The sequence below is a fragment of the Spermophilus citellus genome (genome assembly GCF_964194105.1).
Source record: "Spermophilus citellus genome assembly, chromosome: 9".
Classification (NCBI taxonomy): Eukaryota; Metazoa; Chordata; class Mammalia; order Rodentia; family Sciuridae; genus Spermophilus; species Spermophilus citellus.
Genome location: NC_138191.1, coordinates 134699303 through 134719110, shown reverse-complemented (window position 1 = coordinate 134719110; position 19808 = coordinate 134699303). Strand labels below are relative to the sequence as shown.

Genomic DNA, 19808 nt, shown 5'->3' with positions numbered 1-19808 from the left:
CAGGCAGGACGCCCCAGGCCAAGTTGTACCGTTGGCAAGTCCACACTCAGCTGCTCTATCCACCTGAAAAGGCCCCTGAGAAGAAATCAGACTCAGTGGACGCCCCCCACCCCCCCACCCCACCCCAACTGCTCCTGCCGGCCCTGCCCAGACACCGCTGCCTACCAGGCCCCGCCTAGCCTCCACATGGAGGCCACGTAGAAACCCTGCATCCCAGGGCTCCTGTCCCCACACATGCCCATCGACCCAGCCAGAAACTGACATCATCCTTGCACCCGTGAACTTGTTTGATCCTCTCCACCCTCGCCACTAATGCCACGGTCCCATCGCCAGCATGCCTCCCATCTCATAGGAACTCCTCCAGACAGGTCCTCATGCCCCAGCCTGCCTCTGCTCCTGTCCTCTGGCCACACTGCTGCCACAGTGAGGTTCTAAAGCACAAATGTGGCCATGACATGACTTTGCTCCTTACTGACACAGGGTGAGAGCAAAGCCTCCCCTCCTTGCTATGGTCTTTTGTGATCTGACTTGGTTGATCTCCCCACATGTCCTTTATTCTCCATCATCCACATAATTTCAGGGCTCCTCCAACCCAGCCCACACTGTCCTGCCTCCCATCCTACACCACCAGCAATCCTGCTGCTCGAGATCCTCTTTCCCTGCTCCTGCTCGTTCTTACAGCCTCGCCACCTCTGACACCTGCTCCAGGGATGGCCACTGGCACGGCTGCTTGTGCATCAGGTCTGGGATGGTCCTGAGCCTCCCACCGCCACATCAGCCTTCAACCTTCATGGTCACCCTAAGAGAAGTGATCAGAGCTGGGCACCATGGCGCACACCTGTAACCCCAGCATCTTGGGAGGCTGAGACAGAAGGATCACAAGGTCAAGGCCAGCCTCAGCAAGGTCCTAAGCAACTCAGTGAGACCTGCCTCAACACATGAAAAAGGCTGGGATGTGCTCAGTGGTTAAGCAGTTAAGCGCCCCTGGGTTCAATCCTGGTCCCAAAGAGAGAGGGAGAGCAAGAGAAATGATCAGAAGGGCACCCGGAAGGGCAGCCCGGAGGACGAGGAGCCTCTGAGCTGGCAAGTGGGGGACCAGGTGCAGTCAGCTCTCCCACCAGGCAGCACCCTTACCACCCCCACCCGATGAGCCCCCGAGTGACTCCAGCCCACGGGAGCCGGTTCCATGAGCCTCTTTCCACACCAGGACAGCAGGCCAGTAGTGGGGACCAGCCTTGCCGTGAGGCTCAGCCCTTCCCGTGGGAAACACAGAGCCGTGTTTCAGGGTCGTTTTCTAGTGTGGGTCGGAAGTCCTCGGCTTGCAGGGTGCCACAGCAAACTTCAGCGCTTCCTCTGCAGGGTCCTTTCCCACACCGGGCGGTCTCCACCTTGTGTCCTGGGGTGCCAGGAGGGAGAAGTGCTGTCTGTCCTCTCCCAGGAAGTCCAAGGGTCCCCACCCCAGGACCCCCAGGCAGGAGGAAAGACAGTAAAGCAACCACAGGGTGACCTAAGTGCTGGGCGAGGCCACTGGAGCGAGGCCGACGCCCAGGGACTTCTTAGCCGTGGCCTGCGGATGCCCACGGTGCACACCATGCTGTCGGCTGTGCTCAGCCACTTCCCTCTCCCCCCTCTGAACACGGAGCCTCTCATCTGATGAGACCAGAGACCCCAGATCCCCGCAGTGGTTAGAGGAACAGAGCAACATCTAAAAATAGAGTCTGGAGGTTCTGAGCGAGGCCGAGGGCTGCTCTGATTAACATGCATGAGCCTGGATGCAGACACAGCCATTTTTCTTTCCACCGTCCTCTTGCCTACTGGATGGTCCTGGACAGTTCTAGGTGGGCCAGGTTGGCACCAGGGAGGTGCTGGCAAGCTCCAGGAGGACAGGCCCGCCTTCCTCTTGTCCTGCACTTTCGCAGACTGGGCAGGGCAGGCGTTGGTAAATTCTCTCTGACCTCTGAGTGTGAGTGAGGCTGAAGCTCGATCCAGACGGGGAGGCAGAGACTGGGGAGACCATGAAAAGCAGCCATGTTTGCTTCCAGTCTAAGTGGGAGGAGCAGAGAGGACTTTGATTTCCATTGACAGGAGAAACTTCTCCCAACACTTCATGTCCCTCCCCTTGGGGTCAGGTGAAGAAACTGCCCCTGGGAAGCAGCTGGCCGAGGTCACAGGCCGCTCAGCCCCTGCAGCCAGGCTCCTCCAGAAAGTGTCCAGACAGACGCCTCCTTTGCCCAGAAACAGTGAGTTATCAAAAGCACAAAAACAAAGCGCAGTGCCTTGCAAACCAGAGCAGTCGGGGAAGAATATTGCCTTCTTAATAATAAATACATTTCTTGGGCAAGAATTGCAAGGGAATCGTTTAAATTAATTTCCGCTTTGTTTGTTTGGTTTGTACAGGGCGTAAATCCCAGCTGACAGCGCTCTGTAAAAGTCCTAACATATTGGAAATCTGATTTTCTTACAGCCAGAATCCCAGAGTCCAAAATGATTTCTCTTTCAGCTCCGCTAATCAGACAGGCAGGGCTCAAACGGACTCCGAGACGAGCCAAATGGCACTTGGTCTTTTTGGGGGTGTAAATGATATCTGATGAAACCTTCAGCTGCGGAGCTGGTGGCCATTCCTCCCTGGAGAGCTGGTGTCAGGGCGTGGGGGCTGCCGTGACATGAACTGAGCAAGGAGACAGGGACAGAGGCCTCCCCCCCCCCAGGGTCCTCAGGCCCGTCCCGGCCCTTCCTTCTTTGTGACCTCACCCCTCCCCGAGTGGGTGCCGCGGGGTGCCAGGGAACCCTGAAGCCGAGGAACAGGAGATCATTCAATTTTGATTTGGTGGCTCCAAAGGAAACCTTTCAGCGCTGGCTCAGAGGTGGGCCCCCATCCCCAGGTGCCGGATGAGCCGCCTACAGTGAGGCCCCTCCTTCCCACACAGATTTGCCAGTTGGATTTTGAGAGGGCCCCTCTCTGCCTCACCAGCAAGCCTGCCCCCGGTGCCCAGCCCTGGGTGCACAGGCAGCCCCCAGAAGCAGGGCTATGGTACAGACCACCCACGAGTCAACGCCACCTCCCTGGCCCTGGGTGACGCCTGGGAACTGTCCCTCTTCACAACTCTCACACCTCTATTCCACCCACCTTGCTCTCTGACCTGTCTTCTTCCAAAACCAAACCCGCGTGCAGTAGATGTAGGGTTATACCTTAAAAAGCAAACAAGCAAATACATGAATAAATAAACACTCACAAATAGAAAGGGGGGCTTGTGCAAAGGGGCCTCGGGCTCTGGAGGTGCAGCCCCGGCCCTCCACCGGGGCTGCCTGGTGAGAAGCTGGCGGGAGGCGTGTTTCCTGTGTGTGAATCAATTCCGCCGCCTTGGGTCCTTCCTGGTGTGCAGAAGGGTCTTAGCCTTGGCGCTAGGAATGGGCATCCCAGTAGCTCCAAGTCCCTGGAGCGTGCCTATGTGCATTTCCCTGGTCCCTGGCTGTCCTGAACTTTCAGAAACCCCCAGGCCCGAGGGTAGGGTGCCAGCTGCCCTCTGCGTGGCCTGCTGGCGTGATCCATAGGCTTCCTAGCTGTCCCTGCCCCCAGTTAGCTGGGCCCGTGTGGCCACCTCCTCCCGCTTGCAGCAGGGCCACGGCCCCCTGCTCCTCCTCTGCTGCGCCGTCTGCCTTCCTCCCTCCTTCCCTCTTTCCAACTGAACTCTCGTTTTTCCTCTCTCCCTAGTGCTTGTACGGCTGCTATGTCCATTCCTCCATCATCCCCACCTTCCACCGGAGGTGCTACTGGCTCCTTCAGGTAGGTGGCTGGACTGGATTCTTCTTGCGTCACCTCGGGAAGGGTCTGTGGAGGGCGCTGAGGGGGCGCGGGGCTCCTGCGAGGGGCTGCCTGGGGCTGAGAGCCCCGGGGAGCCTTCCTAGCTTCCGGCTGTGTGGTGCTGAGGCCAGCCGGTGGCCGGCCTGGTTGTCAGGAGCCAGGAGGGGAGAGGTGGAGGCAGGTTGGCCCTCACCACCCAGTGGGAAGTGGGCTAGGTGACTCGAGGTTCCAGGGTGTCTCGGTTTCCTGTGAGGAAGACAAGAAAGGAGGCGGCACCCTGCCCCTGGCTGAAACAGGTCGGCCAAGAGCTGCATGTTCTTCTGGTCTGTGGGTTGGTCATGAGACGCATGTGGCAAGCAGTTGGATTGACTGGCACGACTTGGGCAGGAGCTCCGTAACCCATTTGTGATGTCTGGCACGGGGGGTGGCGGGAGGCTGCCATGCCTGTGGAGGGAGGCCCCCGCCTTCGTTCCTTGTGCACAGTGTTGCTGAGCCAGGGAGGGCGGCCCAGCCAGCCTTTTTCCAATGGGTGGTCATCTTGCCAGGTACAAGGTGCTGCCGTGTGGGTGGGAAGGCGAGGGAGCCTTCTGGTCAAGCTGGACCTCCTTGCAAAGACAGTCCACTGGTTTGCAGCTGCCCTTTGTACACACATCCCTTGGCCGGGCACCGCCCCCTAAGGCCTTCCTGCTGCCTCTACCCAGGATGCTGCTGGAGGCCTTTCCTGCCCCTGTCCTGCCTTCCGTGCCCACTGGTGTTCAAGCCAGCAAAACTCTGGCCCTTGATGGTTTGGGGATCCCTCCGACTGAGAGGTGTGGTGGGGAGGGAAATGGCAGCGGGGACTTAGCCCCAGCTCTGGGTCAGGTGTGCAGAGAGACGGCATGTGTGGTACAGCAGAGAGGCCACGGGTCCTGGGCAGGGTCCATGAGGCCCGGGGCCATCTGGAAGAGGAGGCCATCACTCAGTCTGGTCAAACCCTCCGTCCATGGCTCCACCCAGCCCCAGCCTCCAAACCCTTTCCTTTCTCCCTCGGTTCCCAGAAATAATTGTCTGTTCAGCAAGTTCATTAAGAATGAATGAACGACCAGGATGTGCTGACTGCAAGACGCTGTTTCTGGTCCCTGTGCCTGTTGTCAGTTGCCCTGGCCGTCAACCTGTGGCAGTTGACATCAGAGTGCGGGGGTTCATGAGTGACAGACCTTGTGAGAGGACCTCAGCGCAGCCCCAGGGTTTGCTCTGGTGTCCTGTTGGCAGACATTGCCCCGAAGGCGTTTCACCATGGGGCAGAGGCTCCTCTGCTCTCCTGAGAGGGGGTGGCCTGCAGGACCCCACCTGGGAGCTGACCTGGAGATGTCAGAGCCGGCCCCTGTGACTCCGCGCTCAGATTCTGGCTTTTGGAAGCAACATTTACTCCACGCAGCCTTCAGCCTGGGGAACGCCTTGCCGGGCCCCCAGCCCGGGTCTGCCCCTCCATCTTCGTGCCCCTCCACCTTCGTGCCCTGCTCTGAACACTTCTTTGGCACTGCCTGCCTTCTTCATACTTCCTGCCACAGCCCGGCACCTGCCCTGAGGACCACCTTCTCCTCCAGGCCTCCTCCGCGCCTGCCTCCACCTGCCACCCTCATCCCGTCCCACTCTTGTGCCTTTTTAATTCCACTAAATCTGCTTCCTGGAGTAGGCTCCGCTGGGAGGGCGAGGGGCGAGTCCACACTTCCCTCACTCCTCTCGATGCCCAGGCCAGGAGGGCACCTGCCACCCGCCCCCGCGCTCCCTCCCTCCTGCCTCCATCCTCGGCTTTGGACGGTGCAACCTGGCACAGTTCACATGCACCTGCTTGTCACCTTCCAGCCAGTGGGAAGCTGGAGTCCCCTAGGGCCAGTGTCACAGGTCAGATTCCTCGGTGGCTCTTGCAGGGCCTCTGCTTCCCCTCCCCACTCTGGGGGTGTCTCCTCCCGCTCCTGTCCTCAAGCATCGCTGTTTCTGTGATCAGGTAAAAGGAGGGGATGGGCTCAGGCGTGGGGTGCCCGGGCAGCCGAGGTGGCAATTGGAAGTCAAGGAGCTTAAGCCAAAGCAATGAGCGTCCTATCCTGCTCCAGAGCCAGGAGCCACCGTGACCTGCTCGGGGCGATTGGTTCTGGTGCTTGTGGCTACTCCATGGTAATGACGGCCTGGTCAGGAGTCATTTCTCTGATATTAAATAGGAAACAAGCAGGAGACACGGCCCAGGTGGAAACTGGTCCAAGTTTGCCCCTGACACCAATTACCAGAAGAGTCGGTGGGAGCAAAGGTGTCAGGGGAGTGCCCCCAGGGGGAGCTGAGGAGGCCACTCAGGACACCGAGAAGGTGCTGGGCAGGGCCTGAGTGGACCTCACCCCTCGCAGCCCACCACCTGCTGAGCCAGTTGGCTGGCACCAGGCAACCTTCTAGAGAGCTTGGGGGCTGCCTCTGATAAAGGAGGGTCCCTTGAGGAGCAGCCCACCACTGGCCTCTGAAGCTCACTGGCCGTGAGCTCACTTCTGTTCTCCGACACCCCCCAATGGATGCCACCCCAGGGCCACTTAGCACAGCAGGGCTTCTACCCACACTGTCTGGGTTCTCTCTGCCTGGACTGGTCTGTCCCCCTAGTGTCCTGCACAGAGCATGAGCCACAGGACAGGAGGTATGGCTCTGCTGCAGCTGCTGCCCCCACCCCAGGACAAGGAAGGCGCAGGCCATGCGGACTGGGGCCAGGAGCACAGAGTCGGGGCCAGCACGCAGCGGGGTGCAGACCTGAGCTGTGGGCTTCCTTTCAAGGGAGGCGCCACCTCCGCAGTCTGTCTGTGTCTGTCTCCGTGGGCGTTTGTCCCTTCCGCTCCCCTCTCTTCGTGGCTAGTAAGCATCCTATGAGGAGGAAGGTGAGAGCGAGCAGGCAGCCCCCGGGGCAGGGCACCCAAGTCCTTTTGGCCCACGGGTGAACACAGTCCTTGCTGTGACTGGTGGGAACATGCGAGGCCACCAGCCAGCTCAGAGGTGCTGGAAGGTAGGCCGCCCCTGCCCTGGGTGGTGTCTTGGGCCCCAGGTCACTCTGGGCCCAGAAGACCTGAGCTTGGTTCACTCCACTTCTCCAGCTAGCCAGGGCTTGGGCACCCAACATGGACCCTGCTGGCCTGGGACTACCCCGCAGGCAGGGGGCACAAATCGCCTTTGCTCAGACCATCACCCTCCCTGCGGTCTCCTCCTGTCACAGGCAGGAGGGTCTCTGGGTCCACTGAGCCCAGAGGGAGCATGGCCAGGCTCAGGGTCACCCCATGGTCAGCAGTCAGGCAGGGATCCAGCCTTAGACAGCCCTGGCCTCTGCTCCCACTGACTACAGGACTGTCACTGGAGCCGCGGGGACATGCGCTTGCTGGGCGAGGCAGTGCCCAGAGGCAGGCCAGACAGTCAGAGGGCCCTCCGCCTCAGGCCGGCTGCTGCTGGCCCCTCCGATTTGGGGTCTTCTGGTGGCGATGGGAACAGGCGTCAGCGCCTCAGCTCCCTGCCGTCCACCACCCACCTCTGAACACTCTCCGCCTGACGGTCCCCCACCCTGAACACAGGCCCCCTTCTCAGGCCAGACTTCCCAACAGATTCTGTAGTTTATTTGGAAACTATTTCTGCTTCTAATGAGTGTTTTCTTTTTACCCTTGTCCTCTAAAGCACATAATGAATGTTTTCCTGTGAGTGGAGCCGGGGGTGTGTCCCTGCGTGTCTGCCATGGCTGCGTCTGAGCTGCCTGGTGCCAACTCCAGCCTGCTGGGGCAGAGGCCACGGGAACTCCAGCCTGCCCAGGCAGCATGCACAGAGGCTGGCAGGAAGACAGGGACCCTGGGGGCCGGGAAGACAAGGGGACAGGGTGAGGTGGGGTGCTCTTGATCACTGGAGAACGGCAGGCGAGTCCAAGTTCTGCAATGTTCTGCTGCTGGGAGGAGCACTGGATTCCGAGTCCCAGGAGCTGGCTCTAGTCCTGCCCGGCCACCCCGACCAGCAGCTGTGACCATACTCTGGCCACCACTGGATGCCATTTGGCAGTAGAACTCCACCACAGACCTCATGTCCCACAATCTCCCAAGCAACAGAGGCACAGCTGGTGCAGAGCTCTGAGGTCACTACGGCTGCCCCAGCTGCCCCTCATAGGGCACCATCATCACCCCTTTTTATAAATGAGTCACTTGAAAGTAGAGATTGGACACAGGTCACAAATATGATCAGAAAGTGGGGTAGCTGAGGGCTTCCTGCCTGTCCATGAGCCTCTGTTAGCCCTGGTTCCCTAGAAGGAGTAGTAGGCACAGGGACGCTGCTGCCACCTGGGGTGGGCACCAGGAGGCCAAGCTGCAGGGTTTATGATGGTGGCACAGAGCCCACCCAGGCAGCCTCCATGGCCCAGGCACAGGGCCCACCCAGGCCAGGCTCCGTGGCCCAGGCACAGGGCCCACCCAGGCCAGGCTCCGTGGCCCAGGCACAGGGCCCACCCAGATCAGGCTCCGTGGCCCAGGCACAGGGCCCACCCAGGCCAGGCTCCGTGGCCCATCAGCTGAGTGCAAGGAAGGCCAGATGCAAGGAAGGCTGGCCACCCCAAGGGCAGTGGCCTTCCTCTCCTGCCCCCGGCTGGCTGTGAGGCCCGACACAGCCTGCTGGCCCGTCCGCTATAGTGCAAGAGCCAGACAGTTACATGGAGTGGACACTCAGGCCACAGCAGGTGCAGTGGCCTTCTTAGCATGGGACCCACAGATGGGGCAGCTGTGACTGGACAGGCTCTGAGACCCAGGGGTCTGGCAGTCCTGACCAGGGCTGGGGCTCCTGCCAGGAGCTGAGGGAGGGGGCAGCCAGGCTCTGCAGCTGCCAGAGGCCCTGCAGCTCCTCTGCTTTTCCCCCCGGGGACTTGGGGAGGGCCCTTTAACAGGAACTCTGCGCCCCGGAGTCCGGCTGCCCTCCTCCCTCGGCTCCTGGCAGGAGGAACCAGCCCCCAAGCCTGAGCCCCACAGACACCCCCAGGATCAGGCCGTCTCCCCCCCAGACCCTTCTCCACAGCCTGGAGGGAGAAGGAATGGCTCTGTCTGGAAACTCAGCCCCACCTGAACGCTGCCCTGGCACTCAGGAAGGGCTCCCAGTGGTGAGTCAGGCAGGAAGAGCCAGAAGCCCAGGCGGGCAGCCAGAAACCACACCCTCTCACCCTTGGCTGGGTCCTAGCAGCTCGCACACGTCTACTCAGGGTCGGGCGGACTCTCCAGCCACAGGCGTCCCCTGGACACGTGACAGAGTTTAACAGGGCATAGTTTCTCTTTTTCTTTCTCCTTCTTTTTTTTTTTTAAGTTGGAGAGTAAAATATACCCGAGGCTTACTGCTCGGTAGCAGCTCTGGCTTCATTGGGGTGGACAGAAATGGCCGGGAAATGAAGCACGAGGAGCGTGCTCCGTGTGGCCCTTCAACAGCGCCTGCCTGACCCCCATGGCGAGATTCCATGGGGCGCACGGTGACGTGAGGCTTTGCGGGGTTAGAATACAGGAGGCACTGCTGCCGGCAGGCACGGTACCACAGGGGACACTGACCTATGTGTTTCAAGGAAGTGAAGCCAGTTTGGTGCCGGAGGGGCCCCTGGTCCCTATGCCCAGGTCGGTGGGGAGGAGAAGGTGCCTGGGCATCATGGATCCAGGAGCTGAGCCCAGGCCTGGCGCCTCTGGTCTGATGTCACCGCAGAGAGCCAGCGGTGGCGGTGGCGGTGCAGAGGGCAGGCTGGGCTGAGCTCCGCCCTGTTCACGCTTCTCCATGCTGTGCCTCGGGGAGGTCCAGCCCTGCCATGGGCCACCTGCCCCTGGTCAGGAACTCCACGTCCAGCGGCCTTTGGTTCTCACGGCTGCTCTGGGAAGGTGAGGGCAGGGAGAGTGAGAGACCTACAGATGGGGCAGGCGGGGCGGTGCTTCTCCAGGCTCTTTGAAGAGGCATGGCCTATTGTCCTGGCGCCAGGTGACTGGAGGGGAGCGTGGTCTGGAATCTGTCCTTCTCTGCTTTGGGCTCAGAAGAGGGTGCAAGGGAAGGGCCCACAGAGGGGCAGGTGCGCGGCTGCTGCCAAAGCTTCTCCCCAGCCGCCACCATCCTCGTCAGTGGTAACAGCGATAGTCGCCACGGGCCTGGGCTTCTCGGCCAGTCTGTGAGGCTGCATACTGTTACTGTCACCACATGGAAATGAGGCCGGGGGTGCATCGAGCACGTGCTGAGGTCGGCCATCAGCAGGCCTGCACATGCAGGAGGGACACTGTCACCTGGCAGTGCCTGCTGTCCAGCAGGAACAATATGCCTCCAGCAAATGCTTGTGTCACTGGGTATTGGGAGGAGAGCAGGGGCTGTGGCAGGAGACGGGCTTCACCGGGCCCGCACTGCAGGAGAAGGGGCGGGTGGAGGATGCAGGGGGCCGAGGAGCCCCAGCCCTGGAGGATACAGACCAGGGTGATTAAATCCAAGCCGCGCCTGATAAGCCATCTGGAAGGATCTTTGTCTGGGGAAATGGGAGCAGCCACCCCTGAGGAGGGCGAGCTCTTTTGCAGCCAGAAGGGCAAGGTTTGGGGAGGAGGAGAGGAGGGACGGTGGGAGCAGACAGATAACTCGTGAGCGGCCTCTTGTTAGCTTGATTCTAAGCAGCAGCTTCCACATCCTTCTCCATTTAATGTCCCTTGAATAACGTGACGAGGAGATAAGGTAGACACCAGGAATTTACGGTACTATGCAAAAAATTGCTCAATTCCATTAAGATTTCCGGACCCTCGCCAAGGCTGCACGGCAGCGCGGGTAGTATTTCCTCCACAGACGTCTTTGCTCAATTGCGATTTATGACACCAAGGCCACTGTTGCACCCACGTAGAGCCTCCAGAAAATATGGCAGTTCCCCCCCAAACGGCTATTACCCTCATGAGGAATGCCACTGGGCATATTCTGGAAGATTCCCTCATCCTGATTCCACGCTTCCCCTCCCGCTGGGGGCAGGGATGGAGGATCTGCTTTTTCATCTGGTTGCTTTGGATGGAGAGGGTGGGGTCAAGGGAGGTGACAGCTACCTGACCTGCTCCTTGCAGAGTGCCGAGGGTAAAGGCTGCTTTTGTGGCCAGAGCCCTCTGGGGCAGGGAACCCTCTGCTCCCACCCAGTGGACAAGATGGGCACTGAGTATAGGGGGACAGCCCTGGGCTCCCTGCTTGGGACCATCAGTGTTTGAATTCTCTTCCTCCTTTGCTAGCCGGGGGACTTTGGCCAAGTGACCCAACCTCTCTGATTCTTACTTCTTTTTCAGTAAAGTAGGCATAAACTGCCTCCCTCCTGGGTTACCAGGGGGACGGAGGAAGCACAACCCACGGAGCTCTCAGGGTCAGGCTTGCTGGACTCTGGACACACCAGCCTGCCAGCAGATTTACTCTGGGAGATTGGGCTGGGGAAGGTCCCACCCAGACCTCCTTTCCAGTGGCAAAATGCAAGGTCTGCCAGATGCACCTGAGATTGCAGACCCCGCCTTCCCGTTTGTTCCGCAGCCCTGGGCAGGAACGCGCTGTCTGTTAAGGGACAGGAGCCTCTGCATTCTGGTAGTTTGTCTCCTGCGTCTCCCACCCAGCCCCCTCTGCTCCCTGCCCCACTGTGAAAGGGACCATGGTGCACCCTGGCCTGGCCTGCAGACCTCCCCCTGTCCTTCAGCCCTGGAGGCTGGGCTGCCCGGGGTTGGCCTGGAGGAAGGAAAGAGGCCGCTACCAGAGCTGTGGCTCCTTAGAGATGGGATTATTAATTAGTTATTATCCCAGCTTGTCAGTCTCTTAATCCTGCCGTCTGCAGAGGGCCATGCCTCCGTGGTGTGAGTGTCAGTGTGGCTAAGCAATTGCTTTTAATATAAAGGCAGAACAATGGGCCCTACAGTTTGGTTACTATCTTTATTTATCAAGCCAAACAATTCCTGCTCCCCTTTATAGCACATCCTTCAAAGATGAGGAGAATGCAAAAGCTGCTTAATTCCCTTCTAGATGGCTCATAATATGGGGCTTTTATTTAATTATCCTTTTCTTGTAATCTGCAGCTGACATTCTGTCCTGTATCCTAATCTTCTTTGGAGCAAAGGGGAAGCTTTGCTTTCCAAACCAAAAGACAGGAGTTTGCCCGAGGAAGCGCTTTGCTGTGCCTCTGAGGGGCTCAAAGGGCCTGGGACGAAGCTTAGATGTGGTTTGATAGAGTGAAATGGGAAACGGGAGTCTCTGGTGACATGCTCCATGCAGATCACTCGGGCCTCCGGTCGCACCCCAGCTGGGGACACTGGTCTTCACAGGTGCCGCAGACCCTAGTCAAACAGGGAGGTCTCGTGACATGGTGCCGTCACCGCTTTGCTCACCTCCAGTGGTTCAGCAGCTCTCGGGATGCAGTCTTCACACACCACTTGCTGAGGCTTATGGCGGATGGTTCTGGTTAGGCAGGTATGCACAGGTACGCACAGGTAGATGCAGGTGATATACAGAGGTATACAGTAATATACGTAGGTATGCACAAGTATATGCAGGTGTTCACAGGTATGCCCAAAGTGTACCTGGGCATGCATAGGTAGGCACAGATATATGTAGGTGTACACAGGCACACACAGGTGTTCACAAGTATGCACAGGTGTACACAGGCACACACAGGTGTACACGGGTATGCAGAGGTGGGAGAGGCATGCACCGGTGTACAAGGGTATGCACAGGTGTGCAGAGGATCGCTGCTCCTCACGCCTTCCTCTCAGCTCTCCTGCTTCCTCCTGATGAGCAGGGCTTCCCCGGGGCTTCCTGCTTCCTTTTCCAGGTGCGCAGGTTCCCTGGGTGGGGAGTGTGTGCAAGGCTGTACTTTCCTCTCCATCTGGTCACTGAGAGGAGGCAGCTCCCAGCCTCCCCAGGCCTCCTCCTGGTCAGGCCCCGCCCCGTCCGTGCTTCTCCCTCGCGCTTGCCCCCCTGTACCGTCCCCTCTCCTCTCCAGTCACGGGGGAAGTGCCTCTGCCTTGCTGTCCTCACCTTCCGACCTCCCAGCAGCACTCACCAGGCCAGCCAGTCCCTTCTTCTGGAACATTCTCTTCTGGATGTCCCCTGGCCACCTCCCTCGTGGCCTGACCTTTGCAGCCCCGTTTCTTCAGCTCTTCAGCGGTGGACCCCCTGAACTTCCCAGGCCTTCTCTCCTCGGTCCACATTCTTCTGGGATCTTCCCATCCAGTCCCAGGGCTCTGAATGCCAGTGTCAGGGTGACACAGGCACATTCGGCCTTCTGCCCTGACACGGCCCCTCCGCACCAGAGGTCACCCCGGCCACCCGCTCAGCCCCCTCTTGCAGGGACGATCTGCTCCTCAGACTCCCTTGGCCGCGGCGGTTCTCTTGAGATCCTCCGGGAGCCCACTCCTCCCGGCCTCCGTGGCAGAGGTCGGCCGCCACCCAGGGCTCAGGCCAGCCTCATTCCCCTTTCCCTGTGGCCCCGTCCCACCCAGGGGGACTCTGAGCCCATCTCACTCTCCTTTCCTACCCAGGCCCAACCCTGGCTCCCCTGCCCGTGCCAGGGCCCTTTCCTCTCCGCATGGTCCATGCCCAGGATGCAGCCAGAGCAGCCAGCTGAATCTCAGGTCCAATCGCGTCCTGCTCGCATTCAGTACCTTCCACACATTGCCAGGCATTTCAAGTAACAGCCACAGCCTTCCCCTGCCCTCCAGGGCCCGCCCCACCCGACCTTCTTCCCTGCACCTCCAGCCGCGCTGGCTGCTTCTGCTCCTGAGTCGAGCCCAGCGACTGGGTGCCTCAGGACCCTTGGACATGCTCCTCCCTCTATCTAGAGGCCAATCTAGACCCTACACAGTTGGCTAAGATGCAGGTCTCAGCTCAGCTGTCAGCTGTCATCAAAGCCCTTGGCGCCCCAGCTCTCCAGCACAGCACTGCTCCCGGCTCCTGACATTTCATGATGAAGTGTTGAAGAAAAACAGAAAAGTTGAAAGAATTTCACAAGCACCATATGCTGCCACCAGCCTCGACTGCTGGCATGGGGTCGCTCCTGTGCACACGCACCCAGCAGCCTGTCTGTTCACTCTTCATGCAGGTCAAAGTCACAGGCCAGCAGCCCTCCCCCAAGTCCTCGGCACGCGTCTCCTCGACCCGGGGTCACAGTTTATGCATAGCTACAAATGAGCGTCCTCAGTGAGTTTCAACCCATGCACGCACCACCATGACGACAGCCCACGTTCAGGTCCGGAACAAGACCATCCCTCCAGAAAGTCCCCTCATTCCCAGCCAGCCCCTCCCCCCACCGAGCACTAGCATCTAGAGCCGGGTCCGAGTCGCGCAGGGTGTGCTCCTGGACAGCCTCTTTCCCTCAGCGTGACCCGGTTACGCATGCCTCGTCCCTCCTTGGGCCTGGGTTCCATCTTTCCAAAGCAAGCTCCACGGGGTGGGGCGCCTCCCACCCAGCCCCTCACTGTCCCCAGTGCCAAGCTTGGCACACAACTGCTCATGGGCTAGGTAGGGTGATTGGGGTCTGGCCCACCCAGCAGGCAGGCTTCCCCGGGGCAGGCCAGGCCACGGCTTCCTGGGGCTTCTCCAGACTCCCGCACGGCTGCAAAGGGGCCCCAGTTGTGCCCACAAGTACCAGAGTCCGAACAGGGTAGACTTCAGAAAGGACTAACTGTGCCTTCCCCTCCTTCAAACCCACCCCCCTCCATCCTCTGCCTGTCCTCCCATAAAGGAAGAGTGTTGTGCCGTAAACTGGCCTTGTGTGGCCGCAGTGAAGGTTCAGAGTCCTTGGGATCCCAGGAAGGCTTGCCCTGGGGACACAAGGCAGAGCTTCTCTGAGGTGAGGTGGAGGAGTGAGAAGGACAGCAGAGCAGACATGTTCGCTGAAAGATTCCTGAATTTAGAGACCAGCTTCCCAGGAAAACGGCCAGTTCTGAAGAAACGAGCCGCCCCCGGGGCTCTCTTTGGCTTTCTGTGTGGCTCTGGGGCTCAGCACACGCCTGTGGGAAGCCCCCAGCTTAGGTCCCTGAGGCAGGTGGCTCAGAGCCCACACCCCTGTCCCAGAGGGGATAGAAACTGTGCATCATGCCCACCCGGGTGTGCCTGCCCCAAGCCCACCCTCCCTGGGGAAGGGTCTCTGGGTCTCCCAGGCCGACCACTGTCCCCAGAGGCCTGGAAAGGGCCCCTCTCTGAGGCACTGTGAAGGCCAAGGCCTTGGTGGTCACACGCCCGGGATCCTAGCCCCACTTCAGAGCCATGCAGAGCCGCGTCACTGGGGGCTAACTGGCCCCAACTTGGGCTCTCTTTCCTACCCTGGAACAGCACAGTCCAGCATAAAGGTTCAGAAGCACTTGATGCGCCACACACCGGGCTGGACGCAGGCAGGACTGGGAGCATGGCACTCAAGGCCGCTGTCACGAGGGCTCTGTTGTTACAACCCAGGCAATAATCCCCGCTGGACCCCACGGGTGGAGATGTCCGCTCCCCACGCACCTGCCCCCAGCTCTAGGACCACCCCAGGACAGCTCAGGCCTGGATCCAGCTCGGTCCGAGAAGCCAGCATTCAGAACCCTGCCAGCAGGCTGCCACCCTCCGCCCGCCCGTGCCCTCCTGGCATCCTCTGACATCTCAGACTGAGACTGGCAGCCCCAGGGCATCCATTAGGCAGCCACTGGCTGCCATCTGTCACCCACATCTTCATCGCACCCACCCCTCGGGGCATGTGGAAGCAGCCACTTCTGTGGCCGGGGCTCCCCCATCAGACCGCCACTCCCTGCTTCCTGGAAGCCACTGGTTTGATGACAGCTGGGGGAGGGAGGGGGTTCCGGGCAGGGCGCCCCTTCAGCCAGAGTCGCATCCTGAAAGTTAAACTGTGCACGGCGCAGGGTGGAGAGCTGCATCCGAGTCCAGCCGCTTGGCCTCTGGGGCGGGGCGGACTCTGGTGTTCCTTGTCCATGTCACTGGCAGGACCCTCCGTTGCAGGTGGAGTGTGACATCCAGAAGGCGGCCTGCACTGCACAGGGACACTCCCTGCAGTCCCTGCTCCCTCCAGGCCAGGGAGTGGTCTCCCTGCACTTCAGAACTTGGTTAGTGCCAGCAGGACCTCACAGACCAGCTGCCTGACCCCCAGGGAGGTCAGGGAACCAGTGGCTTGAACCCTGCTTCCTGACTGCGGGGCCAGGCCTCCTTCTGGGACACCCCTCCACCCAGAGACGTGTGTGATCCACAGCCTTTTTAACATTCCAGGCCAGCTTCCTGGCCGCCCCAGCAGGCAACTCAGCCGCCCCCACTGGTGCCTGATCAGAGAATGCACACTCCAACATTAGCCCAAGTCGAGCCTAATTAGATACAAGATCATTCTGCTGCCAGAGACCAACCAGGCTTTCCCAGCCCCAGAAATGACGTTCGAATCCAGCTGCTGTGGGGATGGTGACTGCCTTGTCAGGAATGACATGCGGCTGCCCCTAGTTACTGTGGCCGGGGAGGCAGCCAGGTCTGCCCTGCAAGGCAGTGGTGTGCTGCTGAATGCCGAGCAACCCTAACCCTAACCCTGACCCTAACCCGCCCACGCCTGGTTGGGGGTTTGCCAGTTTCCGTGCTGTCAATCTCGCACTGTCCAACTTGAAGTTACCGGGTGCTCTCCAGCGGCCGGCAGAGTTCTCCAAAACGTGTCAGGCAGTTCCCAGGAGCCGTACAAGTGAGCGCCAGCACAGCTCTGTGTTCTTGCCTTGAGGGGCACAGGCCTGGAGACCCTGCCCTCGGGGTCCAGCCTCCCAGGACTGGTTGGTGCCTCTCCTAAAGCTGACCACACCCACGCCTTGGGGAGGGAGAGGCAGGGCCTCCAGGTGAGTCTCCACGGGACGAGTAATCCGTCACTGCGCTGAGACGTGATTCTAGGGTGGTCTCTGTCCTCCAGTCCTGCAGCAGCTGCTGCACTCTGCTCCCCCAGACCCAAGGGCCAGTCTTAAACCCTGTCCCTGCTGTCCCCTCTCTCCTGTCTGGGATGCCCAGGGGCACTTTTCACTGGGTTGTGGGCATGCTGCTGTTGGGTGCTCCAGGACGGTCACGGTCGCAGTCGGGGGGGGGGGGGGGGAGGGGGGGGAGCAGAACCTTTCCTCCCGGGGCTCCCTCCCCCAGGCAGGGTCCCGCTCCTGAGATGCCCTTGAGAGAAATCCCCCAGGCCGGCCTTCCCATCACTCCCAAGATCTGGGTGTGAATCCGGCTCTGCCCCTTACTTCCTTGGGGAAGTAGCTTAAACTCTCTCCCTCAGTTCTCCCTGAGCTGGGAGAACGCCTGCAGTAGCCTCTCTAGGGACGGACCACCTGGTCCCTTCCACCCCATGTGGTCCCCCGCAGCCTGGCTCAGGGGTGGTATTCAGTCCTTGACAAAGAACAGAGAAGCAAAGTTTCATAAAGAACCAGTGGCCCAAAGTCAGACTTCCCAGAGCATTCTTAGCCTCCAACCTAAGGAGGGGACCCAGCCCCTGGCCTGTCCTCCACCTGCTCACTGCCTCTCATCTGGCTCTGTGCTGTGCTTCATCTGGGGCCTTCACTGCCCTCTCTGTGCAGTTCTGCCACGGGACACCCCAGGTCCCACGGGGAGGCCCTGTAGCTATTCATCAGAGCTGTGGTCACTTTCTATTACCTCCTCACCTCCTCCAAGGGACACAGATACAGAAATAGCTGCCTTTGCTTTTACTGGGACACTTCCCATCCCCCGTCTAGATTCCCCCTGGATGCCAGCTTCTGGGACCAGGGCCCACCTGCACTGGAGGCCAGTGCCGCTGTGAGGCTGGGCCAGAGTGTGCGAAGCTCTTGGTGGGATGTGGGGTGGGTCCAAGGCTGGTCCTGGAGTCCACACCACCCCAGCTTCACTGGGGGCCAAAGGCTGCAGTGGGGTGGGGGTCGGGGACGACAGACCCACCTTTTCTACCCAGCCTTTCTGCCTGTCCCCACTCTCTCACTCACATGCTCATTACCCTACACATGTACAAATGCAAACACAGACACACATACACATGTGCATAATACACACACACACGTGTACACACACATGCACACACATACAGAGTATACACATACAGGCATGTATAGCACATGTATATACCCGATGCACACATGTACACACATATGTACCCAGGCACACGTAACATGTACATGTGTTCATGCATGTGCTACATATAACACACAGGTGTGCGGTATACATGCATGTATACACATACACATTTACATACACACACGTATACTCAGTATGTAACGCATTGATGTGTGCCTGTGTGCGCCTATACATGCATAGCACCCAATACTGCATACACATAAACACACGCACACATAACACACACACGCACACATAACACACACACGCACACATAACACACACACGCATACTCGTGCATATACAAGCCTTCTGTGTGCATCACATACATGCCCATCCAGCCACCTCCTGGCTCCTCTGTAAGGAGGGTCACAGAGCCTGCGGTGGGGCAGGGCCCAGGCCCCCTGTCCAGCTAGGAGCAGGGAAAGGAGGCCCAGAGCCATCCTCCCCCAACACAAATGGCCCAGGAGCAAGGGTCTCCTCTGGAGAGAGTTGGGGGTTACTTAGCAACACTTACCGTCATCTTCCTCACGTGGAAGAGAGGCGCCTATGAGTTGAAGGCCACGGGTCGGAGGGGAGGGCAAGTGCTCCTTCTGGGGTCAGGCGGAGCTCCCACTCAGTCCCCTTGCTAGTCTCACCACTCCCAGGTTTTTCATGCAAACCGACCGACCACTGCCTGCTTCTCTGAGGATGCCGGCAGCCGGGGCTCTGGGGCTCTCGCTGCTGCTTAAGTTACCTGAATGAGAGGAGTCCGCCGGGTGGGGCATCCTAATGCAGAGAAAGTTGTTTCTACAGGGCGGAGGGAGCCCAGTTCCGTCTTCCAGCATCCGATGGAAGCACAGGGGTTTGGGGATTGCAGGTGGTAGGGAGGAAGCTGATGGCACCTAAGCCACACACCTGCCCCTGACATGGACAGGTGACTCCGCTCGGCCTCAGCAGGGCTTTAGCTCAGGCAGGAAGCCCCCAGGGTGAGCCCTCCTCTGCACCAGCTCCCTTCAACAGGGCTGCTAGCTCCCCCCTGCAGGAAAAGAGCCACCTGCACCAAGCCTGCTGCTGGGCCTGCCCAGGCTCTGCCCCAGGGTCCAGGGCCACTTCTTCCTGAGCAGCCCCCTGCTATCCTGCCCTGTCCTGCCCTCCCCTCCCCACCCTCCCTGAAGACAGACACCTTTAGGGAAACTGGGAAACGTTCCCAGTTGAATGTGGGTTCCGTGTTTGGACCCAGGCTCACTGGGAGTGGCAGCTCTCCCTGGCCACACAGCCTGAAGCCAGAGACAGACAGGGGTCCCGGCTCCCCAGGGCCCAGGGTGCCCCACGGCACTGCCGTCTCCCTCTCACGTCTCGGCATGTGGTGCTACTGCCTCCTGTAGGGACTTGTCCAGGAGACAAGGGACTCCCGGTCACCTGCTCCTGAGATGAGAGGCACAGGGCAGCTCTCCTCTCCCCATAGTTACCAGTCCTCAGGCCAAGTGGACGCTTGGGCCTTTCACAGGGGCTTGGAAACCCTGTCCCCACAGCTCTTCCCTGAGGGTAAAGTCGTCCTGGCCATGGAAGGCCCGAACCCCGCTGGCCGCCCGGGGTTCTGGACTGCTAGCGCTGGCCTCCACCCCTGCAGGCGAGGCCGTTACCTGTTCCTCCAAGAGCAGCGTGTCATGGGCCACTGGTGTCCTCCCACACATGGTACCAAGGCCATTCCACATGCCCCCTGGGGCACACGGTGGGTGGAGAGGTGTCACGCGGAGGAGCTGCTGCCCCCCCAGGACCAGGAGACCCTGTCCCCGGGAGGCAGGACGATCTGGTGAGATGCCACCAATGGTAACCAGGCCATGATGACTCCCAACCTCCTCCCACCAAGGACATCACCCAGCCCTCACCTTGGGTGGGTTTCTAGTCCTTTAGACTTCAGCTTCTGCCTATGAATGGC

At 59.9% G+C, this 19808-nt stretch overlaps 1 protein-coding gene across 2 annotated transcripts in view; it reads left to right on the top strand.

Annotated features, from left to right (window-relative positions):
• The window catches only part of CAMTA1 (calmodulin binding transcription activator 1), a 693838-nt gene that overhangs the window by 463625 nt on the left and 210405 nt on the right, over nucleotides 1–19808 (top strand). For both annotated transcript variants that reach the window (XM_081306647.1, XM_081306646.1), the window contains one exon: nucleotides 3713–3784. In XM_081306647.1, coding sequence (XP_081162773.1) covers nucleotides 3713–3784 — 72 coding nt within the window. The remainder of the gene's footprint in view (nucleotides 1–3712; nucleotides 3785–19808) is intronic.